General features: G+C 53.4%; 1 protein-coding gene across 1 annotated transcript; it reads left to right on the forward strand.

Annotated features, from left to right (window-relative positions):
- Nucleotides 1-13,599: 13,599 nt before the first annotated feature.
- On the forward strand, nucleotides 13,600-27,004 carry BATF (basic leucine zipper ATF-like transcription factor). The gene is made up of 4 exons (XM_013940972.1): nucleotides 13,600-13,673; nucleotides 20,330-20,650; nucleotides 22,536-22,640; nucleotides 26,358-27,004. The coding sequence occupies exons 2-4, from the start codon at nucleotides 20,585-20,587 to the stop codon at nucleotides 26,565-26,567; spliced, it is 381 nt and encodes a 126-aa protein (XP_013796426.1). The 5' UTR covers nucleotides 13,600-13,673; nucleotides 20,330-20,584; the 3' UTR covers nucleotides 26,568-27,004.
- The last annotated feature ends 951 nt before the right edge of the window (nucleotides 27,005-27,955 follow it).

The raw sequence follows: 27,955 nt of genomic DNA on the forward strand, positions 1-27,955 counted from the left end.
CTGATCCCTTGGTGTACGCTTCCTCAAATATGGTCGTGACACGCCGCACAGCGCGTTCCCCAGTGGCTGTTGGAGTTGCTGTGTCAGAGGCTTGGACCCAGACCGACCCTCTGACAGTAGATGCGGCTCTACAGGTCTCAGGCTGCAGGGAGTGCTTGGGGCCTCTCCGGGAGGCCTGGGCTGGCAGCCAGCTCTCCTGCAGGAGGTGTGCTGCTGTTGACGAGTTGTGTCGTCAGGTAAGGGAGTTACGGGAGGAGGTCAGCAGGCTGCGCAGCATCCGAGAAGCAGAGCAAGAGATAGACAGGGTATTCTCGGAGACTGTGCAGCTCCAGGAGTCCCAACCCCCTGCAGCAGTGGAGTTGCCAGAGGGCTCTGTGCCGTGTGAAACGGTTCATCATAACATCGTAGAAGAAGGCTGGAAACTGGTCACTGCTCGTGGGAGGAGAAAGGCTCCTACTCCTCCTGAAGACCTGAAGCTGAAGAACAGGTTTAGTGCCCTCCAGGATGAGGAGATGGGCATGGCTGCAAGGGAAGTACCTGGGACAACAGACCCTGTGCCCTGCCGGAACGCCCGGAAGAAGCGGCGGGTGATTGTTGTGGGGGACTCCCTGCTACAGGGGACGGAGGCATCTATCTGTCAACCTGACCTCTTGTCTAGAGAGGTTTGTGGCCTGCCAGGGGCTCGTGTGAAAGATGTCATGCAAAGACTGCCTAGGCTTGTCCATTCTTCGGACTATTACCCACTGCTGCTCTTCCATGTGGGTGCCAATGACACCAAGGGCAAACTGGAGACCATCAAGCAGGATTTCCGAGCTCTGGGGATGGTGGTCAAGGGTCTGGGAGCCCAGGTCATCTTCTCCTCAATCCTGCCAGTGAGGGGGATGGATGAGAGGAGGAGGAGACGGACTTTCCAAGTTAACGACTGGCTGCACCGCTGGTGTTGGCAACAGGGTTTTGGTTTCTATGACCATGGGACCCTGTTTGAAGATCGACAACTGATGGCGAGAGATGGGATCCACCTCACGAGGTGGGGCATGCGGGTCTTTGCCAACAGGTTGGCCAACCTGGTAAGGAGGGCTTTAAACTAGGAAAGATGGGGGAAGGGGAGAGTTATAGTGCCAGGGTAGCTGGCAAAAGACAGCTCAAGTCAGGATGCCTCCAGCAGGTGAATGCAGCCAGGGAAGTGCGCATGGGATGTGGCTATGGAGGATCCTCTTTTACCCCTCCTGGGAAACCTGCATGCTCGATCACCTCCCTGAAATGCCTGTACACCAATGTATGCAGCATGGGGAACAAACAGGAAGAACTAGAGATCTGCGTGCAGTTGTAGGGTCATGATCTCATTGCCATTACAGAGACATGGTGGGATAGCTCGCATGACTGGAGTGCTGTCATGGATGGCTACGTGCTTTTTAGGAAAGACAGGCCAGGAAAGCGAGGTGGTGGAGTTGCTCTTTATGTGAGAGAGCAACTGGAATGTATTGAGCTGTGCCTAGGGGTGGATGAAGAGCAAGTCGAGAGCTTATGGGTAAGGATCAAAGGGCAGGCTAGCATGGGTGACACTGTTGTGGGTGTTTACTACAGGCCACCTGATCGGGATGAGGAAGTCGATGAGGCCTTCTACAGACAGCTGGAAGTAGCCTCACGATCCCAGGCCCTGGTTCTCATGGGGAACTTCAACCACCCCGATATCTGCTGGAGAGACAACACAGCTAGGCACAAACAGTCCTGGAGGTTCCTGCAGAGCACTGGTGACAACTTCTTGACACAGGTGGTGGAGGAGCCAACAAGGAGAGGTGTGCTGCTGGACCTTGTACTAACAAACAAAGAAGGACTGGTGGAAGATGTGAAGGTCAGGGGCAGCCTTGGCTGCAGTGACCATGAGATGGTGGAGTTCAGGATCCTGCGAGGAGGCAGCAGGGCACTAAGTAGGATCGCAACCCTGGACTTCAGGAGAGCAGACTTTGGCCTCTTCAGGGACCTACTTGGAGGAATCCCATGGGTGAGGGCCCTAGAAGGAAGGGGCATTCAAGAGAGCTGGTTAATATTCAAACATCACTTCCTCCAGGCTCAAGAGTGGTGCATCCCTATGAGTAGGAAGTCAAGCAAAGGAGGCAGGAGACCTGCATGGGTGAGCAAGGAGCTCCTGGCAAAACTCAACCAGAAGAAGGAAGTCTACAGAAAGTGGAAAGGGGGACAGGCCACTTGGGAGGAATATAGGAACGTTGTCAGAGTATGCAGGGATGCGACGAGGAAGGCTAAGGCCCGTTTGGAATTAAATCTGGCTAGAGATGTCAAGGACAGCAAGAAGGGCTTCTTCAAATACATCAGCAGCAAGAGGAAGACTAGGGAAAATGTGGGCCCTTTGCTGAATGGGGTGGGTGCCCTGGTGACGAAGGATACAGAGAAGGCAGAGTTACTGAATGCCTTCTTTGCTTCAGTCTTTACTGCTCAGGCCAGCCCTCAGGAGCCCCAGATCCTGGAGGCAAGAGAGAAAGTCTGGAGAGAGGAAGACTTTCCCTTGGTGGAGGAGGAGTGGGTTAGAGATCATTTAAGCAAACTTGACACCCACAAATCCATGGACCCTGATGGGATGCACCCACGAGTGCTGAGGGAGCTGGCGGACATTATTGCTAAGCCACTCTCCATCATCTTTGAAAGGTCATGGAGAACAGGAGAGGTGCCTGAGGACTGGAAGAAAGCCAGTGTCACCCCAGTCTTCAAAAAGGGCAAGAAGGAGGACCCAGGGAACTACAGGCCAGTCAGCCTCACCTCCATCCCTGGAAAGGTGATGGAGCAGCTCATCCTGGAAGCCATCTCCAAGCATGTGGAGGACAAGAAGGTGATCAGGAGTAGTCAGCATGGCTTCACCAAGGGGAAATCATGCCTAACCAATCTGATAGCCTTCTATGATGGAATGACGGGCTGGGTAGATGACAGGAGAGCAGTGGATGTTGTCTACCTAGACTTCAGCAAGGCTTTTGACACTGTCTCCCATAGCATCCTCATAGACAAGCTCAGGAAGTGTGGGTTAGATGAGTGGACAGTGAGGTGGATTGAGAACTGGCTGAATGGCAGAGCTCAGAGGGTTGTGATCAGTGGCACAGAGTCTAGTTGGAGGCCTGTAGCTAGCGGTGTCCCCCAGGGGTCAGTACTGGCTCCAGTCTTGTTCAACTTCTTCATCAATGACCTGGATGAAGGCACAGAGTGCACCCTCAGCAAGTTTGCTGATGATACCAAACTGGGAGGAGTGGCTGATATGCCAGAGGGCTGTGCTGCCATTCAAAGAGACTTGGACAGGCTGGAGAGGTGGGCGGAGAGGAACCTCATGAAGTTCAACAAAGGCAAGTGCAGGAATAACCCCATGCACCAGTACAGGTTGGGGGTTGACCTGCTGGAAAGCAGCTCTGCAGAGAAGGACCTGGGAGTGCTGGTGGACACCAAGTTGACCATGAGGCAGCAATGTGCTCTTGTGGCCAAGAAGGCCAATGGTATCCTGGGCTGCATCAGAAAGAGTGTTGCCAGCAGGTCGAGGGAGGTGATTCTCCCCCTCTACTCAGCCCTGGTGAGGCCACATCTGGAGTATTGCGTCCAGTTCTGGGCTCCCCAGTACAAGAGGGATGTGGCACTACTGGAGCAAGTCCAGCGAAGGGCCACAAAGATGATTAGGGGACTGGAGCATCTCTCTTATGAGGAAAGGCTGAGAGAGCTGGGCCTGTTTAGCTTGGAGAAGAGAAGGCTGAGAGGGGATCTTATCAACGTGTACAAGTATCTGAAGGGAGGGTGTCGAGAGGATGGGACCAGACTCTTTTCAGTGGTGCCGAGCGACAGGACGCGAGGAAATGGGCACAAACTGAAACACAGGAAGTTCCATCTGAACATGAAAAAACACTTTTTCACTGTGAGGGTGACAGAGCACTGGAACAGGTTGCCCAGAGAGGTTGTGGAGTCTCCTTCTCTGGAGATATTCAAAACGCACCTGGATGCAATCCTGTGCAATGTGCTCTAGGTGACCCTGCTTGAGCAGGGGGGTTGGACTAGATGATCTCCAGAGGTCCCTTCCAACCTCAGCGATTCTGTGATTCTGTGAGCAGTGTCCTGGCCTGGCTCCCACCTCTTGCCATGCAGCCCTTGACAGCTAGACAGCTTTCCCTGTGTGTTTCCTTCCACCCAGACCCTGCAGTGGTGGCTTAGATCTGACCCACTTTCCAGCTGCTGGCAGTAGCCTATCTTGATACTTCTGAGGAATGTGATCCCTCTGATTATGCTCTGCTGAAAGGATGCAGAGCACTTTCCAGGCCCGTGTTCTCTCTCAGGATTTTATTTCCCCGCAGAGTGTACATGGCAACAAGTTTGCAGATCCCTACAGCTATCAGTTATCTCTTTGCAGGTCGGTGGGAGCTCCCTGTCTGACTTCAGGTGGTCCAGCCATGGACATCTCACGCTTCTTCCTCACCCAGCTAGCCTGCGTGCTCAGCAGTTGTCCCCACGTGAGGAATCTGCCCCTTGGCTCTGGGTCCAGCCAGCACACAGTAGGGGCTGGGCTGTCCTACCTCATCCCGTGTACCCACCCCTACCACCTACGCAGTGCCCCTCTCCTCGCTGTGATTCCCCCTCCCCTTCCCCCCCCCCCCCCAATGCCTTCTTCCAGTAGCGCTGGTGCTGCCACGGGTGCAGGCAATAGCCCTTCTCTGGCAAAAGACTGCACAGCAGTAAAACTTCCTGATGTGAGAACAGCAGGCTTGAAAGAGAAATATAAGATCCCCTTTGAAATCAAGCACACTAAAAGCAGCTTGCAAAGGCAGCAGGAGGATGGTGACAAATCTATACTAGTGTAACACTTGGATACTCCAGCCAAGGCTCAGGCAGGATCTACCTGAGCCCTAGCAGTGCCAAAACAAGGCTTTTGCCCAGCCCAGTTCCCTGTTTGTCCTCAGAACAGCCTTTAGCTGCACTTCAGTAACTGCCAAGGTGTTTGCCACTCAGTTCAGGGTATTTCTTTTTCAGGGAGCTCAGTTAGGCCATGACCCAACGAAGTTAACACAGAGGATTTGGGCCTCTGCCTGGTGAGCCATGGTGAGGTTGTTGAAAAGGTTCTGCACAGCCCTGGGCTGAAAGCCCCTCATGGTTCCTATTAAGAAATAGGGTATTGATGCTCCTTACCTAGGAACATTAGGAGCTCTGTGCAGAGGGTAGTTGAGGTGTAGGGCATCCCTTCTCCCCAGACATCCCAAGGCCTTCCTGCATGCTCTGACCTTCCTGCTGTTAGCCCTTGCTTTGTTTTTCCTGCCTCTTCCCCTGCGCCCCTTAGTAGAGGTGTGGATATTGCCAGATGATGGGAGGCCCTGCTGGGCATCTTTCACACACACACCCTGCCTTGGTGAACTGCAGTGGCATCTCCTGGGCAGGGGCTGGAGCACCAGACACACACAAGCCAAGTGCCAAGCACAGGCCCATGAGCCATTCTGGGCTGTGGCATTGCCTTTGTAGCTGGACCATCTCCCTCTTCTAATGCTGGGCTGGCCCAGAGCCTTTCTGGCTGTAGAGGTTATTTCTTCTTAGGAGTCTTGGCCTCTGGGCTGACTCACAGGCTGGCACCTACTGGAGCTGGTAATGGAGCTCTCTGGCTGCTGCTGTTTTGCTGTGCCAGCTTGGGCTGAGATGAAACTGCCTTTTGGAGGGGCCGCAGCAGCTTCTAACAGCTAAGGGCCTGAAAGAGGTCAAAGAAATTCCGGCAGAATCCCAGCTGGGCCACGAGGGAGGCGAGACAGGAGCAGTCTTCACATGGGTGCACTGCAGTCTTGCATCAGTGCTCAGCTCTTCAGGGGCTCAGTTTGATCTGTCTACATTTCTTTGGTCCTTTTCCCATATTACAACCAGAAAAAACACCTGGGATGTGCACCCACAGCTCCATTGAGGTTCCCCCCTCCCTCTGTGACTGCCTCTTGGAGGAGCCCATCCACCCTGTGTTGTTCCTTGCCAGCATGGTGCTCCCAACCCCAAAGAGCAATAGTCTGGTACCTGTGGTACTGTCCTCTCACCTGAGTCCCATGTGCTTTTTGTGCAAGCACTGGTAATGGGGATTTACTTGGAAAACACACTGGACACTTTTCAAAGGTCAGCCAGCCACCTCACGGACATCCCCCACCTACACCTCCACTTTGCCGGGCAGCACTGTGGGCTGCCAAGAAAGCAAAGCAGATCATATCAAGTGCTCCCGGGACAGGGCTCAGCGTTGGAGCCGGCAGTGTGACGGATGGGAGGAAGCGGCTGCTCTGTGTCGCCAGGTCCAGCCAGTAGCGAGGCTGAGCATGTATTCCTGGTAGGTATGTGCGTGCATGTGCACACCCACACACACCCACACACCCACACACCCACACCCACCTGTGTGCATACATACACAGCCGGCCACATGGCCCAACACAGGCAGAAAATTGTGCTTTTATGAGCTCCCACATAAATACACAGCACTCGCACAAACATGAACAACATGGATGGCCTGATCCTGTCCTTTCTCTCCAGCTTGTCAGGTTTGAAGTCTGCTGGAAGACTATATATACACGCACACACAGTGAGGATCCCTGCAGTAGCTGGTTTTAGGCAGCCTCCACGGTAGGTGGCCCCAGCTCCCCAGGCCTCCCCAGTTGCTGGCACTGGCCACAAGAGCCGCCGAGGCCTGCAGCCCCCCTCCAGCTGCAGGTGCTTAGGCCTCTTACCTTACTCCCTGGCTAGTCCAGCTTGAAGTTTGCTAGTGCTCATGCACCCCTCGCCCCCCCCCCACCCCCCGACCACAGAGTGCATCCACACAGATGGTTAGAAATAGATTTGTCGCCAGGGGGGGCTGCGGGGCCGCCGGCGCGGCGGCTCCGTCAGGCGCTTGCGGCGGCGCGGCCTCTCGCCCCCCGGGCCTGGCTGCCCCTTCTCTGCGCCGCTGCAGCTGGAACAACCCCCCCAGCCCAGCACTCGGGCTCCACGACTCCCTATCAGGCACAAAACGCTTTCTCATCCCTCCTGGAAATGCACTGCATGAGCCATCCTCTTTTGTGGTCGTGCTCGTAGCTCTCGGGTGCTCAAAGCAATAGTGTGACGACCACCGGTGCCGGCAGCCTGGAGCCAGCAGAGCCCAGCTGCCCCGCGCCGGCCCCAGGTCTCACCCCGCTCGCAGGCTCCTCGCCCCCTTGCCGGCTGCCAGCACGTCCCGGGGTGGCCGAGGCCCTGCGCCGACACCTCATACTGCGCTCCCCCCAGCTTCCTCACGGCTCCCTGCCTGCCTCCTTGCGCAAACACCAAGCAGCTCCTGCCACTGCCCGGGGAAGGTTTCAAATGCACAGAGACAAAAAGTTGCACTCACTAAGGCCCCACACCTCCCTTGCCAGCGCCTGTCCTTATTCCCCCCCCGCCCCCGCCCCTGCTCTGTGATGCCCAGGCGGCCCCTCGCCGGGCTCCTTGCCTCCTGCCCAGCCCTGCGGTCCCAGCCATCGCACCCGTGGCTGGCACCAGCCCTGCTGCTCGCTGCCTCGACGCCTGCTCCTGCGACCCCAGGGCCCAGCGTGCCCAGCCTCCCTGCAAGGCGGCCGGCCTCCGGGCAGCAAAGCTTGGAGGCCGTTTCCTTTGTAGCTTTTCATATTATTGTTCTCATTTTTTTGTTTGTGTTTGAAAAACTGCCTTCTCTGCCCATCTTGGCAGGGGCTGAGGGTGACTCTGTGACACTGCGGTAAATGGTATTAACTAACCTTTGCCAGTGACCTGCCTCTTTTGTTTCATTTTGAGCCAAGGGCAGCAGGTAGTCATTGATCTTTGTCCTTATTGGCTCTTCTACTCATCTTGCTGGAAAACAACCCCCCAAAAATCCCCAACCTTGGTATTTACCAAGAGACACGGAAACTGCTCTGATGAAAATGAATGTCTGCTCTGCGCAGCGCGGGCATCAGCACAGCTCATGGCTGGGCAGCAGGGCCAGGAGCTGGGAAAAAACTCTGGCTCCATGCAGATGCTCACAGAGCCACAGGAACAACTTTTTGCCAACGGAGGCAAACCTGACCGCCTCTCCTCTGAGCTCGGAAATGTTTGGTGCCGAGTGGCAGCCGCAATGGCTGGGCCTCCTCAGGCTGGGACACAGTTGAGGGCAGCGCCCTGTGTCGGCACCAGCCCTTTCTGCTTTAGGAGACCCTCCTGGGGGTCACCAGGTCCCCTGGCTTCCTCCAGGCAGGGCCAGCGCGAAGGGCTGGCACCGGAGCCTGGCTGCCAGGGCTGGCACCTTCTTGCAATTCAGACTCCCTTAAGTCCAGGCATGGGAGCCGGCTCAGGTTGGCTCCCCCAGCGTGAATATGTTTCAGTTCATGGTGCTGATGTCCAGTGCCTGGGGCTGGTGCGTCTTCCCCCTGAGCCTTTCGCTCATGGCATGTGCAGTGGCCCTTCGCTGGTCCATGGCTGTTTCTTGTCCCCAAGCAGAGGTGTGCGCAGTTCAGCTTTGCATGGTGCACACAGGGAGAGGGAGGAGCAGGAGCTGCCAGCGAGGCGCAGAGCAGCTTGAACAGGCCAGAGGTGGGCTCTGCTGCCCCAGGCATTGCCTGGGGCCGAGTTTGGGTCTTTGCCTGGCTGCAGATTTAGCGTATAGTCGTGGGATGAGCCTTTGGGTTTGTCTGTCCGTGAGCCTTTGGTTTTGTCTGTCAGGGCTTGCAAGAAATTAATCCAAGTTAGCTAAAAACGAGGACTAGTGATGGTGTTTAACCCTCCCCTGGATGCCCTTCTGCTGAATTAAAGTGGGTTTACTTTGATTTGGCTTTTCAAGTGGAGTGGCCAACTGAAGCTGCCTCTGGGCAGCAGAGGCACATGTGGCAGAAATGGCAGTGCAGCGTACAGTCCTACCCTGCTTGGTTTCTGCCTGGTGGCAATAAGGTCTTTGGGAGCAAAGCCTTCCCGGGGGAAGGGAGGTAAGCACACTTGCATCAACACTGCTTTAATTCTGAATAAGGGCATCCTCAAAGCGGTTTGGTTCCCTTAAATCATGTCCAAATTTAATACAGTTTAGCTATTCTGAATGCTTCTGTGAAGACAGGCTCTCAGTTTCCCATCTGCAAATGAATCGCTCTCCTCTCTCCAGCCCTGTGTTCAGCTGTAGGTGCACAGAGCACGAGCTGGCTGCCATGGTGTTGGGGAGAGGCCAGCCCTCAGGCAGGAGGCAAAGCCACCGGCACGCGAGATGAGGGCAGCTGCCGGGGAAGGGTACGTCAGTCCCTGCTTGGCGCCATGTCCCTGCTCAGCTCGAGAAACTGTTGCAAGAGAAAAATATCCAACGTTAGCTTGCTGATGGGCTTTCCCAGCTTTGGCTTCCCTGGGAGCAAAGGGAAAAAGCACAGCACTATGAGATGAAGCACCTAGGAAAAACTATCGAGCAGCTACTTCCAGAAGGCTGTATGGGTCTAAGCAAAGGCTGAGTTAGGGCCTGTCTTACAGCGAGGTTTCACTGCAGCCTGTCACGTCTCAGATGAAGCTTCAGGAACAGGATCTTTTGCCAGTAACCACCACCTTGTGCTGATGTTATCTAGTTTCTGCAGAATGAACTTGCTGAGCTGTCATCTGTGGCACTGTCAGGGGAAGTCCTGACTCCTGACACTGCAGTTCCTGCGGCTGCTTTGCCATAGACCCAATTCCAGCAGCATTGGCTGGGCTGGCTGGAAACCTGCTTGAACTGAAAAGGTCAGGAGTCATCAGGAGGAATTAGGCAGCATGATTTTAGACCTGTGGACCCCAAATCCATTGGAGCCTTTACTTTCTGGTTGAAGGTAAAATGGCTACTGATCAACTCCTTGCGAGATGATGCTGAACTCATATTGTCTGATGAGTTCGCAAGAAAAAGCTCTTGCTAAAGCTAATTTGGGGGTATTGGTGAGTCCTCTCGGTACATGGGCTACCGGATTCTGCAATAGAGGAAAAATCCATGGGTGCCAGGCAGAGTCGCTGCAGTTATGAAGACATTTACTGAGAATGAGGCATCCTCTTTCTTCGGGGGACACCTTCCTTGTAAGCAAAGTGACCTGATTCATCCATCAACTCCAGCCTGCAGATGACAGATGTGTATCTATCTGAGCTAGTGAAGGTGCTGAGGACTGCTGGTGTGTGCTGGCACCGCTGCGTGGACAGGCAGGATGATGGCAGGACAGACCCAGTGCTGCAGGCACAAGGCGGCCGCTCTGTCTGCAGGAGTCTGGGAGCAGGGCTGGCTTCGGTGTGGCTTCAGGCACCCCCTTCGCTGCCCCTAGGACAGCTCTAGGTTGGAGGCTGACAGGCACAAGGGTTTAGGAGCAATGCAGGCTGCCGGGGGCCCAGCAGCCAGGGAGCCCTGAGGCAGGCAAGGCCCCGCGGCAGGTTCCTTCACCTGATGGTGACACGTGCTGTGGCTGTGAGGTTGGGGTGGCGTGGCAGCGGGCTCACGCACAGGGTCACAGTGCCTCCGTGTTTCCCCCACTGTGCTCTGGGGCGCCCTGGGCGCTGGCAGGCGCCTGCGCAGTTTAGATGAGAGTGCAAACAGGTTCAACCTGTGCTCAAAATTCAGTGTAGAGCTACCCCATGGGTGCAGCAGACGGTAAAGGAGTTAGGATGCCTGAGGAATGGGATGAAAGAGTCCATCCGTCCTTTTATAACTGTAATGCCATCGCAGACAGCCATGGGACAGCCTTCCTAGTGCATCATGTTTGTTTCTGGCCACCCTACTGCAACAACGGGAGAGATCCAGAGATGGGTGCTGACCTAAATTTGGGGTGTAGGAAAATTTCCCTGTGAGGAGACTAGAAGTCCCACTAGTTTAGAGTGGAAACTGGTGAAATGCCGCATGGTAGAGATGTGCAGAGCAATGCCTGGCTTAGAGATAACTCTGTTCCTCTGCTCACCCCCTCACAAGATGTTCAAAGAAATGGAAAGACAACTCATTTCAAACTGGTAAACTGACACACTTCTCACAGAACAAGCAAACTGGTGTGTGCAGGTGGACAAGATGCCCCATGGGCCAACAATTTCAAAAGGCTGACAAAGGATTAGGCAGTTACATGAAAAACAAGGATACCCAAAACTCAGGACAGAAAGTCTGGCTTTAAAAAGTAAAATTAAAAAAAAAAAAAAAGGCACAGTTCTCAACCTCCTACATTGCAGTACAGGTAAAGAAGGACAGGCAGGAGTTTCAGCCCCTTCTTTGAAGCGGGAGTCGGCCGATGTTACCAACAGCACAGGGACTTGCTCTCCAAGCCAGGGCCTGGCAGCAACCCTCACGACAGGGCTGAGGATGCAGCATTTCTCCCTCCTCCCCTCTCTGAAGCACTAAGATGGTTACTGTCACGGACAAGCTGCCACTGGGGTTTGCAGGTCAGCCTGTGTCCAGGCAGGGGCTCTGGCAGCCCCTGGAAAAGCCACCCTAAAAGCAGCCATGCATGGGGAGCTGGTTAAAGAGCATCTCTCTCTTGAGATGGGACACTGAAATGGGAGAGTGGAAGGCACAGGGGCTCCGTAATCATCTAAACCTGCCCTCTCTCCCTTCCTCGGCTGCTCCTGAGCCCTTGGGAAATCACTGAGAGTGTGCAAGTCACTTGAAATAGCGCTAACCAGGTCTTCCCTCATGTCCACACTGTGGACTGTGAGCCTCAGGCCTCATTTTGCCCTTGAAATGGATGGCAGAGGAGGGAAGGAGGTGAAGAGTCCTGAGCTGGCTCTGGTGGCTGACTGGGGACTGCACAGGGGCTCAGCTCAGCTGGCGAGAGCAGCTTGCTGTCTCTCTCAGGTTGCATCTGTCTTCCTCCTGGCCACGGCCTGCCCAGGCCTATCGCTCCTCCAGCGCCTCTTGCTGTGCCGCCGCTTCCCCCTTCGGCAGCGTGCTCTGCCTCAGGCTCCCTCACCTGAGAGCTGCCAGTACTTCAGAGCTGTTTGCACTAGCCGAGGGGATTGCGCCAGGTACCTTGCAGGGCTACAGGAGTGCCAGTGCTTGCAAACGAAGCTCTCTGGCAGCTGGAATATATACGTGTTTGTGTATGTTGTGATAAACCTGCCAGTGCAGCATTGCCGACGAGCACTGCTTGTGCTGGCTCCAAGTGTTCTTCCTGCACATCTCTCCCACCCTCGCTTTCACACCTGCTTTCGCTCCGTGTTGTCTTTCCTCCCCCATGCCTCCTTTACACAGCGTACGCCAACACTTCTTGTACGAGCACCATGCATGCCCCAGCCCAAACCCAGGGTGCGTGCACCCACGAGCGCAGCCGCTGGTGCCGAACACCTCCTCCACCCGTCCTGTGTGAGCCTAGGGATTTGGGAAGTGTGCGTTCCCATGATGTGGGGGGAAAGGGAGAAGAAGTGCACATACCCCTGAGCCAAAAGCAATGTAGATCCCCTTGGGGTAGGAGTGCGGTGCTAACATTAGTGCTGTTCACAGTCATCCCCTGCTGATAAGGGTGTCTTGGAGTCTAATTGCAAGAACATGCCCTAAATAATCTGTACCCAGTTCTTGGGAGGGTTTGATACATCTTATGGGTGGTATTGAAGGAACCTTTCCCTTCGGATGGGTAATGGAGCAGTCAAGTCAAGTAATACCTTTAGGAGTCACATACTAATTTAAGAGTCAAGTAATGCATTCACATCTCTGCTCCCATGCCATGGGGCATGACTGCAATCAGTCATGCCCAGTGAATATCAAACACACCCATCCAGGCTGTGGTCATCCCCTGTGAGTAACATTTTTGCTCTTTGATTGATGCAGATTCCCTGTAGCACTACCACAAGCCCAAGGTGGGATCCTGCTGCCACAGCAGCAGGGCTGGACAGACATGTCTGTTCTACCTTTGCATAGCCTGGAAATGCACACGCTGGGCAGTGCAAAGGAAGCTGGGCTACGGCCCCCTTACCAGCGCCGGTAAATCTACCCCTGGGTGGATCAGCCATTCTGGTTAAACGGGTCATTGCCCTTCCTCTTTGGGCCTTCCCCATCATCACTGAACGAGACTGCCACCGAAATGAGTCAAACCGTCAGACAACATCTGCACCCCTCCACAGCCCCCGTCCATGCGCTTGGATAGTTCAGCTGGTGGGCTCAGCCCCAAGCAGCGGAAGCAAAGACACCCTGTTTTGCTGGGGGGGGGTGCGTCCGGTGGCGAAGCCTTTTCTGTGCCACAAGAGTGGCAGGTACACAGTGAGGTTAGGTACTCTGGTAGCTTCTGGCCAGATCCCAAGAGCTGGACATGGCCTGCGACACCAATGGGGAAAGTCTTGATTTTTCAGTACTTTACCAGATTTTGGGATCTGCTGACCAAAGACTCTTCTCCTTACAGCCTGTAAGAGTACATCTGAGTGCTTGCTTATGAATTACTAAGTCCTTGCTAGGAAGAAATTAGATGTTGCTCAACTAATTGCCCATGCAACTGATTATTTCAGGCTCTGGACAGGAGAAGGAGATTGTGGTTCCCTCCATCGATAGCCTGGGCTGAACTCTGATTATCTGTACCTTGAGACTGAAACTCTCATATCTGTTGGAGGTCAGATCCTGAAAACCTCTTGCCTGACACTGACAAGCCCCTTCAGCTGGGACGCTCTGGCCAAGCAGCCTGATTTGCTGCGCCTGCAGGGAAGCAGCCCCCAGAAGGGTCAGCTGGACTCCAGTGACTTGGAGTTCCATGTCCTGGTCTGAATGCAAGCAGGTTTGGACTTTCTTTTCTATAGTTTGTTTCTTTTAAAACACAGACAATAACACATAAAAAGCATACTAATGACATTAAAAGAATCGTAAAGTGGCAAAGACAAGTACCAAAGGCTTAGAAATGGGCAGAAATGGGTTTGGCCTGACAATCCAGCATCAGCTGCTTTGTGCATATATCTTGATTACTACCTCTTCAGCATGCAGGTGGTACCTCTGCCAGAGGAGACAATGATCTTTTCAGCTAGGCTGCTTCCTTTGTTGCTAGGACTGGGAAACACTTCATTGGTCAATGAAACACCTTGTCCTCAATGATCGCAGAATAAGAAAGGACAGTTTCTTGGGTAGGATGCTTCACATCTCCCCAGAGAGCTGGATCTGTGTCTGCCCCTGCCTCGAAGTTTCTCTGTGAGATGCATAAACAACAGCTTTCACAGGAGCAGTCCTGTGTTCCTCATTTGCTGGGTCTAATTTGCAGAAGTGCTAAGAGTTTGCAGCTGCAGTTACAGACATCAGGAGCTGGGGTTTGGTTAGACAAAGTGCTACAGAGCTAAAAACACTAAACAATTAGATCCTAGCTGGTTCAAACTGTTTGCCCCAGATTAATGAATACTTATAACCTAAATCCCTCTTTGTTTCTTGTTTCTCAATTGTTAAATGGAGATAACCCCCACACACACCTGAAAAGGTGACTGGGAAAATAAGTTAATTAATAATACTGAAGCACTTACTCAGATACTGGGCACTAGAAAAGAGTCCATGAGGAAATGGATAATCATGTTGTCAAAGTGGGATCTCAGCACAGGACAGGGATAAAGGCAATGCAGCAATCCCAGGGGAGAAACCTTGGTGGATCATGCAATTACAGAACACAGCACGATGCACTGGCACAGGGGCACAAATGCAGCACGCTTACAGGAGCTAATTCTGGGATTTCCATACTGCTGAGTGCTTGACTTACAGTCCTTGTCATTTATCACAGATTCTGTGCGTAAAGTATGTGTTTCCTATACATTAGCAGGCTGTGCCCACCAAGGATTGAAAGCATTCATGTGGCAGATATTTGCTGTCTGTTAGGTGGGGTGAATTTGGTGGGGCTCAGTCTAAGTTCTTCTGCCACAAACTCACTGCCATACTTTGTACTAACTCAGCAGAGATGATATAACATAGGCGATGGACACAAGCTGTCCTGTCACACAGGGAAGCTGCCCACATCGCAGGCAGGGCAGAGGCATGCTAACAGGACAGGATGGGGCAGAAGCTTGTCCAGTAGAGAGCACAGGCTTCATTCATGCCACCATTCACTTAACAACTCTTACCAGCACCCAGTCCCACACAAGAGTCTTCACAACTAATGTGGGGAATGATATGCAAATTGCTGCAATTATCCAAATATCATAAGAAATTATTTGCATAAAATGTTACATGCGAAGCAGAAACAACCCCAGTGGTTTACAGGAGGTTGAAGTTGGTAACTTCTTTAGGTGGATTTTTAAATAGCACTACTCACTAAATGTTCATGCAAAAAAAGAACCTCTGGATGGAGTGAGATGCAGAGGTTTGTACACTGCTGCTTTGTGTCTGCAGTGGGGGAGACAGCTGGGGCAATAGGTTTATGCAGGAGCTGTTGCCATCTCCTGTCCTGAGAAAGCTGTTTGTATGGGTGGGAGGCAGAGACCTTTCTGGGCTTCTGAGGCAAAGGGACTGGCTGCAGTTAAGGCCCATGAACTGCCCCTTGTGCTCTCTGGCCTCTGAGGAGTCTTTCTTTTTTTTAGCTTCCTTCTTTAAACCCTGGAAACATAGCTTTAACCTATCCTACTAAGGCAGGCTTAAACCCGGACCACTTCTAACAGAAGTTTGTTCCCAGCCACTTGATTGAAGGGTATTGAATAACTTTGCTGAACAGCCTGTGCCAAAGCCTCACTAACTTTAACTTGTTTTGAACCTCTGACCTGGATCTTCCTTGCAGCAGTTTAGGGTCAGCACCTTTTATCCTGCATGGGGCACGCAGAGAACAGCTGACCACTCTTTCCATTACAGCATATCAAAGACTGCTCCTTCCTCCCCCACCCCCTTCCTGCCCCCAAGACTTCTCTTTTGTAGGCTAAACATACCCAGTTTCTTCACTCTTTCCTCCTAGCACAAAATTTTTGCAGATTTATTCTCTGTGCTGTTTTCCTCTGGACTTTTTCACTTCTGGGCCCAGGACCCAGCACAGGCAGCGCAGGGCAGTTGTCCTCTTGCCCTTGCCTCCAGCTTGCCCAGGATGATGCCTGGCCCCATCACAACAGCTCCGCGTTTGGTGACACTTCAGTTTAATGATGCCCTGCAACCCCAGAACTTCCCTGCCCTTCTGCTGCCTAGCCAGTTATTCCCCACTTCTTGCATGTACATCTCACTTTATTCTCCATTTGCATTTGTTCTTGCAGGACTCTGTCTTGCTGCTTTCAGACCATGTCTCTGGCAGCTGTGATCACTCTAAGAGCGGCCTCCCAAGGTCTTGCAGCCACCCTGGCTGAGTGTCAGCTGGAAACACTAAGATAACAGGGCTCCCTCCTGAAGTGTCCGTGTTGTTCAGGAAGAACCAACACAGAACTGCTGAACCTCATCCTTCCCCTGAAGACCTCTGAGAAATATCCCAGCTCTGTAAACCTGTGGGTATGGCAGTAACCTCACACTTGTTCTGAGTTCACCAGTGTCCCTGCTAATGACTTCACAGCTGCTGTCATTAAGATCAAGAAATCTAAGTGATCCCAGACAGAAAGTCAAGGGATGTTATTCACAGTCGGTGTAAATTTAGTCACCTAAATTAAGCACAGAGATTAGGAGACTGGCTCCTGAGGTTCCCCACTTTGTCAGGGGAGTGGGAGAGAGTCTGGCTGGTGCTGAGTTTCAGAGCTGGGCTGGACAGCTCTTCTGGGTCACCCTGCGGCATGGTTTCTCCTCCACAGAGCAGGATAGAAAGCCAGAGGGACAGCATGCAGCAGGACATCTTGCCCCATTTGGTGTCCCCAGCACTTGGCCCCCCGCCGGCAGTCCCGAACGCAGCCACACTGGGTGTTTCTGCCTCTCTGGATGGGGCACTCACCTGCCCTGCCCTGCCCTGCCAACAGCTCCAAAGGCTCTGCACATCTCCCACCAGCAGCCCTGATCTGCAGCACATTTATTCATGGCTTACAGCTGACAGGAGTTCATGAATGCCTCAACCTGCCGGAGAGCGAGGCGTGTATTTAGGCGGGGAGGGAAGAGGGCAGATCTCAGTCCCGCAGCAGCCGTGCGTGTGGGGCCAAGCTGGCTGGCTGGCTGGGGGTTTTACCCCCTCATTCACAGCCCATGCCATCGCAGGCACCCTCTGTGGTATGATTTAACCTTTCCCGGGGTGGTGATGCCTGGATCTCCGCAAAGTGGGGGCTGCCAGTAGCATGGGCAAGTGTCTGAACCCTCTCCTGCACTCTTGCTCTTTCCTGAGATTTTTCAGTCTGCCCCAAGCTGTTAGTAAAAGCCCAGGAAAGGGCAGGCTGGGGGTGGCTCAAGACTTTTCTCTTGTGAATCAGTGAATAAGTTTTGCCCATAGCAAGATGCTGGTCAGGTTCATATGGACTGGTCCAGCTCATGCCTCAACATCAAGCTTCCCCGTGTCCTGCAGAAGCACTCCATGCCTCCCTTCAGCTGCTGGGCTTCTTTGATATGCAAGGCAGAAATTCAGCTTATTTGCCCTATAATGGAGCATGGATATTTCTCCCTGAGAAAGGAGCTCTCTCAGTCCCACCCTGAGCAACAACAACTTGCAGTGCTCTTGATAAGGGCTTGAAGGGGCTGCTTGTGCCCATGCTGGCGCTGGACGACCGCCCTGTGGCCCAGGCATCCCCAAGCTCTGCTTGCAGTGCGAGAGCGTGGGCTTCTCTGGGACAGCAGGAATCCAACCGTCTGCTTCCTGGAAAGGAAGCGCTGTGTGGGGTTGAAGAGTTCAGAGGAAGTGTAGCGATGCAGTGAATGAATGGATGGTTCGGTGGTTCAGCCGCTAGCCTGTGACTTGGGAGGCCCAACTTCAACACTCTGCCCTGACGTGGGCTTCCTACAGTGCCTTGGGCAAGTTTTCCAGGCTCTGTTCGCACTTGTGACTTTGGTTGCTCTGTTCATGGAGCCAGATGCGTTTTGAAGAGCCCCAACGGCTACCAAGTGGCAGTGTTTCCAGGAAACGGGGTCCCTCAGGATGTCTCGTGCTGAGCGAGCAAACGCCAGGAGCCACATTTGAAAGTGTGGGCTGTGCTTCCTCATCTGTGGAGGCTCCTAGCATTTACCTGCAGCACACTGAAAATAAATGCATTCAAGGCTGTGAAATGCTCAGATAATAGCCAAGGGTAGCCAAGGGCACTGTACCAGTGCCACAGGACATTTCTGAAAAGGGAAATAGATGGGCATATATAAAAACCAACAGTTATGCTACTGGAACTAGGCCAGGCAATTTCCCCGAGCCGGCCAAGCCTGTAGCTACACGTGGCTCTTTCTTTTGTCCTTGTTTGTTCCTGTATTGTCCCTCTGAGTGACAAAGCTGGGAAGAAATGCCAGGAATGCCCACACAAGTCTGCACTATGCACCAAGCGTGGTCTCCTCACCTTGTATATTATTTGTACTGCAATAAGGCTGCACACCCAAAACTCCCAAAGCTTTTGCCTCAGTGACTGACTGCGTCTCGTCCCCTTGCTGCTGGGAGTTTCTTGCCGTGCCTGGAACAGTGGAGTCTCACCAGGTCTGTGGCCAAGCATGGGAAGTGTGGGCTTGGCATACAGCCACTAGGCTGAGCAGCAGCCTGGTTTTTAATATTCCTGTGCAGAAGGCAGGAGAAACTCAACTGAAACACCAATATGTAGGGAAAAACAGTAAAGCAGGAAGTGGGAACTGCTGTTTTCCATAGAAGTGAGTTCCTGTGGATCAGCTCCTACCAGTTTCTTTATTCACTTTTCATGGCACATACAGGAACTTAGCCACCCTGAAGATGTGCTGCTGTCTGCGGATGGAGAGCAGGTCCAAGGCACAGATGGGCTTGAGGAGGGGCTCCTCAGCCCCATGCACTGACACCTCTGGCTCCACTGACCTCCTGTCAGCTCTACCAGCCCCAGGGGTGCCGAGGGGCTGGACACTCAGCCCCGCTCCACCATTTCCCACTGGGCTGCCCCAGCCTAACCATATCCTTCCCGGCTCGTCCGCACTGCCTGTACCATGTGCTGACAGAGATGATGAGAGCATACACAGACTGGAAACATGGAAGAGCTGGGAGCAACAACACAGAAGAACAAAGAAAGCAATTGGGAAAAGATAGTTGAACATGGGTCATGGAAAGTAGCACATGAGAGGAGGAAGAGGCAGGATGAAGCCAGGCTACAGTGTGAGCATTGCCCTGTTGGCATGTGAGCCCGGTTCTTCCCCCAGTTCTGATGGCATGAGCAGATGAGAAGGCAAACTGCCCATGCTTTTTGGCAGCCTCTTGGCCCCTGCACAGTCACCTCCAGACCCTCTAGTGTGGGGTCCCGGAGGGCACTCCTGGAGCACTGCTGTCCCAGGGGCTGCTTTCAGGTCCTCAGACTACCGAGGCCCATACTGGGGATGGAAATAGTCCCAGTAGGCATAGACTGGGGGAGAAACAAGGGACGCAAAACAGCTCCTCTTCACTGCTGTCCAGGGGCCATTCCCCAAGATGAGCACTGGCAAAGGGAGAACAGCAAGGACCCCCCCCAGCATGCCACAATATTCCTGTCCCCCGTGGTGCTCTCCTGTGTCCCCTAGTACCAGCTGTGCTGAGAAGGGGCTGGAGAAAGCAGACAGGGAGCCTGGACCCATGTGTGACAGCCTCAGTTCCCCGGGGGTAAAGCTGAGCTCTTACTGTGGTGTGGAGGGACAATTAGGTCTCAGGGTTTCCTTCTGGGTCTGTAGCACCATTATCATTTTACAGTGTTTTCTGGGTACTAGGGATGATATTATTCCCTTATGGACTAGTGGTGAGGTATTGATTCATGGTTCAAACAGTTAAAGAGCTTTGTCCTATAGAAAATACCACTTCCACCAAAACCAGTCCTCCCTATGATCCTGACTGTTTCTTCTTAGGTGAGATTGGTGCTTCACAGCACATACATGAGACATTTGCACAAACAGCTTTTGTGTGGCACTGCCAAAGGTACTGGCCTTGTCCCCAGGACCCATGACAATGGTCTCAGGGGTGGTGGGATGGAGGTGGGTGGGTTGTATGGATGTGGGAGGCTGCCTGGGAATTTCCCTGGCTAGGCTCGGGTAGCAAAGGCTGCCTGGCACTGGACTGCCCTGCCTGCACATTGCTGGTGCCATGTGAGGCTCTGCTCCTCCTGCCGCTGGAATTTCTGGGGGCTCCCAGCACCACCTCCTCTGCACTGCCCTCCTTTGAGGGTCCAAGTTTCGCAGCCAGAGCTGGGGCTTTTCTTCCTTTACATCTCTGCTGTTTGTCTCAGAGGAAACCCATCTTGCTGTTTTTCAACGCCTGAAGGTGTTTTTCGGGGGTTTTTCAGGCTATTTTGAAGCTCGTTTTTCCCAGATGTGCTTTTTTTTTTTCTCTTCTTTTTTCTTCTTCTGTAACTTTTCTTCTTCATCTTAAAGTTTCCGGCCACGTGACTTTCAGCTTACATCCCGTAGGTTCTGAGAAACCACAGGAGGCCGAGACCTAAAGGGAAGGTGCAGAGGCTCGGAAAGGAGAGGCAGAAAAAGTGACAGAGAGAGAGGGAAGAAGGACAACGTGCCACAGGGAAGGACGAGAGCAGGGAGGCAAAGGACCATCTCAGGGGAGACACGGAAGGGCAAGGGAGAAAGAAAGGAAAAAAATAAAGAAACCAAGCACTCCAAGACCATAAAGGAAGCCAAAGAGGCCACAGGGAGGCAGAGACGGGAGCCATGCCCCACAGCTCCGACAGCAGCGACTCCAGCAGCTTCAGCCAGTCACCCCCTCCCAGCAAGCAGGTAAGGGGGATCACTCCCCAGCTCTCCCACTCCCCACTATTCTTCATGGGTGGGCAGGGGCCTGTGTAGTCAGCAGGAAGGGTAAGAGACTGGCATCTATTGCTGGCATTTTCACAGTGCGCTACGGTGGGGCTTTCTAGGAACAGGTGCAGGGGGAGAGGGATTCAGAGCCAAGCAGTGAGCCCGGGGTGGGAGCCATGGCTGCCACACGGAAGACAGGTGGAGAAATGAAGCATGTTAGCTGGGGCCATGCCAGGGACGTCTGGGATGCTGGGACCCTGGACATGGTGGGCCATGCAATGCCCATCCATCAGCCAGCAGGCAGGAAGCCATAATGCGAGAGCCGGTGCTTTGTGAAGAGCCTGAGCACTCATCTCCTCTCCACAGACCTGGAGGGCTCGGGGAACCTGAGGGCTTCTTGCTGCCTCAGACATCACTCAGGAACCAGGAAAAGCCCTGCCACTTTTGGTCTGCTTTTTCTCTGTTCAGCCTCAGAAGCTTTTCATCTCAGAGTAGTGCTGGACAGAGTTTTTTTGTTGTTGCATGGAGTACCTTAATGGTAGGTCTTTTGCTTGCAGATCCTGACACATGCCCAAGGTATTTCCATCTCCTCTTCTGGCTAAGCTTTATTATATTTATTATTTACTCTCTGCCTAGAGCTGGAAACACAGGCAAGTGTGTGAGATTTTGCCCAGAAATCTCAGGGACAATCAGAGCAGATGATCAGGGCTTCTGACCCAGGATGGGGAGGCATCCAGGCAGAGAAGGGGATTAAGCAGAGAAGCTGCTAAAGGATAAGGATCAGATTTGGTGCAAGACTTGAGAGCTGCCATAGCTGCGAGGTTTGCAAGGCTCTGAAGGGAAGGATAAAACGGTTAAGCTCAAAGAAAAGAAAAGCTCTTGGGCGGGGTGGCGGGGGGAGAGGATGTGGACAGACTGATGGGCTGGGAAGATAACTTTTGTGGCTGAGTTTCATAGTCCTGTGGGGGAGCAGTGGTGTGAATGTTAGGGAGTCCACAAAAGAGACAGTGACAATGTGAAAATAGAAGATGAAAGAGTCTGAATGACAGTTTTAACTGTCAGAAGGCAGCAGAAGGACCAGATCTGAGCAGGGAACTGCTGCTGCATGAAGCTCGTGACCTGGAGCAGGGAGAAGTGTGCGCCTCTCTGCCCAAAGGCCTTGGGAGTATTGCAGTCAGCATGTTAAAGCTAGATGCTGCTACTGAGGGACTCCAGAAAAGAGCAAGCATAGAGATGAGAGAGCTAGAGCAACTGAGATGTGGGGAAAAAACAAAAGCTCTGAGTCTGTCTAGTTTAACAAAGCAATGTCTTAAGGGGGCACATTGCACTGTAATGGTCTGCAACAAGTAAAGTCTGAAGGAGAAGGGTGGCAGAGGGGATGACACCATACCTACAGGGATGAAAGGAGGAAAAAAGGCTGAATCTCCAGAAAGATGGTTTAGCCAAGAAGCCAGAATGACTGTGGTGCCATATCTCAGCAGAGAGATGGGGAAGGAAAAGTTTTACTGCACAAGTTATTTAAATTGTCTGTTTGGGATACAATCTTATCTTGGTCCCTCAAGCCATATCCCATGTCTGTATCTTGGTAAAGGGAGAGCTGTCTCTTTCCTGCTGTGCCAGGATGATTAGGGTATCAGATCTGCCCCTCCTGGCAACAGGGATGCTAAGAGCATCACGCCTTCCTGAGGTGGGACTTTACCCTGATGCTCAGGAGTTGTGTCCCATGTCCTGTGCTTCAAGGATGTTCCTTTGGGGTTGCTCTACTGTGTCCCCTTCCCACCTCTCCCAGTCCCTCACCCCTGCACAGCAGGTGCAAGGGGAGCGAGGGGACACCCAGTCATTTCCATGCCTTGTGTTTCTCTAGGACTCTTCTGATGACATGAGAAAAGTCCAGAGGCGGGAGAAGAACCGCATCGCTGCCCAGAAGAGCCGCCTGAGGCAGACCCAGAAAGCAGACACGCTGCACTTGGTGAGCATTCCCATCCTTTCTCCATCCTCAGTGCTGAGGGCGCACTCGGGAGAGAACGTGCTTTTACTCTGGGGACTCAGAGCAGAGGTGCTCAGTTTAGGCAGGACAGGAAAAGCAGGGACCAGGGCAGGATGTAAAAGTCAGCTCTAGCAGCAGCTAGAGCACATAGCCCAGGCAAGGACAGGGTTTGTCCATTCAGATACCCAAAGACACTTCCCCTTCAGCAGGTCCCCAGTGAAATCCTTTGCTTTAGCTGCCACACATTATAGGCTTCCTCTCTAGGCTTGATCAGGGTCACTGGTACCTGTCACCCCCATCACCGATGGGATGTCCCTTCCTCTGGCACACACAGGCCTGCTGCCAGGATTCATACCTGGGGGGGGTCCTACTATCACCATCCATCAGAGATGACAATGGCCACTAAGACCCTTAGTTTTGCAGACAGTTTTGAATTCATAACAGGACTTTATGTCTCACTCAGACATTACTGAGTTCCTTTCATAACCTCTTCTGGTCAGCTCAGTCAGAAGCTCTTTGAAAGCACGGGCACACATGGGCTGAGTCTCCCTGCTTTTGTCCTTCATGCCATCACTCACACATCAGCGCAACAGCACATGATGCTGCTTTTCTGAGATGGTAGCACTTTGTACTCACTGCTGTGGATGACTGTGCAATGCAGAATTGAGTGGACAATCTCCTCTGGTCTGTTCCCTGGGACTCTACATAATATAGATAAATATTATTCATTTTCTAATATTTTAAATATCCCCACGGTAGGGCTTGTATCCCTTTCTATATCTGAACACTGTACAGTATCTGGAGGCTTTTTCTGTTGTGTAGCATGGATTTTCCCTCTGTCGGTTTCACCCCTGCAGTCCCATCCTCCTCCTCTCCTCCACCTAGTGTGGGCAGGCTGCTGACACCCATGCGGCTCTGCCCAGCATGAAGAATTAGGTGTTTGCTTTTTGGGAGGGATGGTCACTTTTGATTGTGTGTGTTTGGGCAGCATTTTGCGGACAGTGTCAGAACACAGGGGCTGGACTACTTTGCATCTTGCATTGTGGTAAGTGAAATCCCACGTGTATCTGGCTGCTGGTGAGCTGGAGGGAGAATGTACAGCCTGCCGTGGGCAGAGACCTCTTTGTCCCTGTGCTAGGCTGGCAGCCCTTTGAAGAGTGGTAGTCAGGGTTGTGTTCAAGAAACTATCCTTTGACTTAGTATTCTTCATCCTCCCCCAAATCCCCACTTTTGGGAAGAATTCTTGAGAAGTTGGCTCTGAACCTTCCTTCCTACACAGTGCCCTTGCTCTTTGCTTAGAACTGTGTCTGAGACAGAGATTTTACTCTTTTATCAGTAGCTAATGATCCTTCTTGGGCTGACACGGCTCTAGGCTGATTGTGTTAGGTCTGTCAGCAGCGGTGGCTCTGGGTGACTGTGTCTGAGAGGGATGAAGTAGACACCCTTTCCTTGGGGTTGGTGCTCTCTGCAAGACAATCCTCGAGGTGGATATGAGCTCTGATCTTCCCCCAGGAAAATCCTTACTAGCTGCACACCAAGAAGAAATGGGCAGCTCTTCTTAGGGCAGACAACAAGCCACTTTGGAGGTTACTGCTGCTCAGCTGACATTGATATCACAGACACCTTGTCTGCCCAGTGTCTAACGAACACGGGACAGGAGCAGCATGGCTAAGCTCAGTCTTACAGGATGAAGAGAGGATGCTCGCAGGTAGGGAGACAGCTAGAGAAGGGACAGAGACAAGTAGAGGATGGACGTTGAATTTTTGCTAATGTTTTTTCAATCCCTTGGTCACAGTGACCCTCTGCTGCTCTTGGATTCGTTCCCTGACGGCTCAGGCTGGCTCAGTGCTGGGAGCCACATCTCTCTCTGATGTAGTTCTGCTCAAGGACTGGGGCTCAGCTTGGGCTACTGGTGGTGTGAAAGGACCCAGCAGCTCCATCTGCCCCAGGACTTTGTAGCTTTTGTCTTGAGTGGAATGAATCACTAGGAAGCTGGGGCTTCCCAGCCCCTTGGTGATTCCCATCAACTCCTGAGATAAATGTTGGTTATGATTTCCAAAGCATTTTGTCATGTCTGAGAGATGCTAATTTCCTTTGCAAGTTTCTCTTGTGATAGCTGCTGTAAACAGTGGGTGTGCAAGGTACCCCAGCACACAGAGAGTGGGCACGTCCAGACGTCAGTGTGATACCATGCACCAGACCGAGGGGCGAGCAGAGGGGCGACAGCTCTGCTTTGCAGCCGGGGGAGGGGGGGTGTTGAGGGGTGTAATTTGGATGGCCGGAGGAGGAGGAGGAGGAGGAGGTTTTCAGGATCGCTGAGCACTGACTGTGTCTCGCTTTGGCCATTTTGGCTGTATTCCCACCGTCCACCTCTGAAGCCTGCCTGTTTCGTCGGGTCCTGCCCCAGGCCGCAAGCAGCGCCATGGTAGCTGGCGCCTGAGATGCTCCAGGCTGCATTTTGGTAGCAGTGGAGATAGGGAAGACTGTGATTTGCTCAGGATCTTTGAGACAAGACTAAGCATCATTATTAATCCCTTTGTTGTTGTTATTATTAATAACAGTAATAATTTTGTTCTTCTGAGGCCTCAGTTTCTCTTTTCTTCTGACTCAAGCGTCTCCCCCTCCACACTCGCACTGTTTAGCTGGTTTCCCCGGCTGCTATCAGGAAGCAGTGAGTCTTTTCTTTCCAGGGCAATGACAGGTTTCCTGTGGCAGGTGGTTTTCTGGTTAAAGACGGCGGTTATTTAGCACCCCCTCCCCCCCGGCCGGCGGCCGCGGGAAGTGGCCCGGGAGGCGTGCGTGTGCGTGAGAGGGAGCTGAGAAAGCCTGGGCGGGAACCCGCTGCAGTCACTTCTCGTAAGCGGGTGCCGGGGCGAGCGCGCTGCTGGGGCCCGAGAACCTCGCTCTTCGCCGCCGGCCCGGCCAGCTGGGGGAGGGGGGTTTGCCCAGGCACCGCTCCGCTCTGAATTTACCGGAAATATGTCATTCTGGAAACTCTGCGGGGCAGAGAGGCGCCGGCAGCGACCCCCGCCCCCGGCTCCCCGCTCACGGCCCTTCCTGCCACAGCTCCAACCTCTGTCCTGGCCTCTTGTCCTGCCCGGGGGCTGCGGGCACAGCCACGCATGCAGGGGGCAGGGGCACCCACAGTGCGAGCACTCCCTCCATGCAGCCACTGCCTCGTCTTTTCTTCAAGTGCCTCCTCAAACCCGCTGCTGCTGTCAAGCGTGCAGGAAGCAGCAGGCAAGTGGCGGGTGCGCTTGCTGGCCCTGCTCCGCTGCTGACTGAACGTGCCCTACCCCGGCCCAGCTCCGCTCTCTCCAGCCCGTGGTGTGGGCTGGCTGGCAGGGATTTCATTTCCTTCCCTGTCCAGCCCAGCACTGTTGGGACCTGACTGCCTGCAAGCACTGCAGTAATATCAATGTAAAGTCAGCACCTCCTAGGTGAAGCAGGCTGGTGTAGGGAGATCAGAAAGGGCCTGACTTGTTGCACTGCACTATGTCCTAATACAGGGAGACACACAGACTCGGCTGCTCTTATGTCTTGTGTGTAAAAATTGCAATATAGCTGGGCGCCAATCAGCACCCCGGGGCTGCCCCACCTTCCCCCATCAGTTCTGCACAATTTTGTCCCCTGCCCACATCCCTCACTCATCCTGGTGGCTCCATGCTCAGGAAGGCCCTGCCGGTTTTGTCTCCACAGGAGAGTGAAGACCTGGAGAGGCAGAACGCGGCCCTACGCCGGGAGATCAAGCAGCTGACAGAGGAGATGAAGCACTTCACCTCGATGCTGAGCTCCCACGAACCGCTCTGCTCCATCCTGACTGCGGCACCTCCGCCACCCCCAGAGGTGCTCTATGCCACACACTCCTTCCACCAGCCCCACATCAGCTCCCCGCGCTTCCAGCACTGAGCCGCCACCGGACACACAGCCCGCAGGCTCTGCAAGTGGCCAAGGCCACCACACAGGGCTCGCTCTTTCATCCAAGGGAGAGGGACAGACAGAAGCCCCTTCTCAAAGTGCATGCTCTGAGTGACTTGTCTAAGACTCGTCCCCTGTACAGAAATGGCAGAGCCACCGGGAGGCATCTTCAGGCAGTTTCCAGCTTGGATCCTGGCAAAGAGGAGGCATTCGCCAAAGGGCACCAACCCCCTTCCCTGGAGTTTGCACTGGGACACTTGCAGGAGTGTGTGTGAAATGGGCAGCCTCCCTGTGGGCGGCCGCTGGGGCACACAACAGTGGGAGCTCCAGTGAGAGGAACGGGAGCAGGGCAGCAGGGAATTTCGGGGTCATAGAGTACCAGGGCAAAACTGGTTTATTTTTGTAAAATAAAGAATGAAAACACTTAACTCCTGTTTCCAAAACAGGTTGAGCCACTCCTAAGGCCCCATGTACTGCAGCAGGATCTCAGGCAGCCACAGGGGAGAGCTTGGTGTTCTGGGGGCAGCCCTAAACGTACTGGCATCCAACCCAGGGGCAGAGCTGGAGCCTGCACTGAATGGGGGCTCATGCACATGGGGATCGGCTTGTGGGGTGATGGGGTCGCTGGGGGAGATGGGGTCCTCCTTACTGCAGGGCTGGCCCGGCTTATAAGTCTGGGTTGCCACGTGGTATCACAGCTCTCACCCCTGCTGACTCCCCAAGCTCTCCTCTGACGATGGCTAGACTGCCGCATGTTCCCCTCACCCACATGCAGGCACGGTGCCATACCCTGTCACCTCCTGTGCTGGCCTTGGTGGGCTGGTGGAGCCTCTAACTTGACAACCAGTGCAGCTGGGAGGGAGCATGGCAGCATAGAGGTCTATGTAGAGTAGATTAATTCTGCTGGGTCTGACCTCATGGAAACACAAACCTGCCCATATGGATAGTCTCTATATCTACCATCCCAATCAGCCAGCAGTCCAGCTGTCTGCACATACAGCCCTAGTCTATACTGAAGGCTGAAAGTCACCTGTCAGTGCAGGGCTGGTTTCTGATCCTGGCTCAGGACTACTGCCCTCTCTAAGAACCATCAGCTGCAACTTTTTCAGCATAGAGTACCATGAGCAGTGTTGCTAAAACAGCCTTCTACGGGCTCTTAACTGAGGATCTGAGCTAAATGGGCCCAATTTTTGGATGTCCCTCTTTCAGGTTCAGGGAATGGAGTATTTCCAGATGGACTTTGGCCCATCATCACAGCCCTCAAGAGCAGTTAGAAAAGTCTGTAATGTGCTGTGCCCATTTGCTCTGTCTAGTTTGCCCCAGTGAGCAGGGTGACAACCGAACACACCTATCCTTCAGAGAGCACTTCCCAGATGGGT

This window comes from Apteryx mantelli, chromosome 4, assembly GCF_036417845.1.
Source record: "Apteryx mantelli isolate bAptMan1 chromosome 4, bAptMan1.hap1, whole genome shotgun sequence".
Taxonomy (NCBI): domain Eukaryota; kingdom Metazoa; phylum Chordata; class Aves; order Apterygiformes; family Apterygidae; genus Apteryx; species Apteryx mantelli.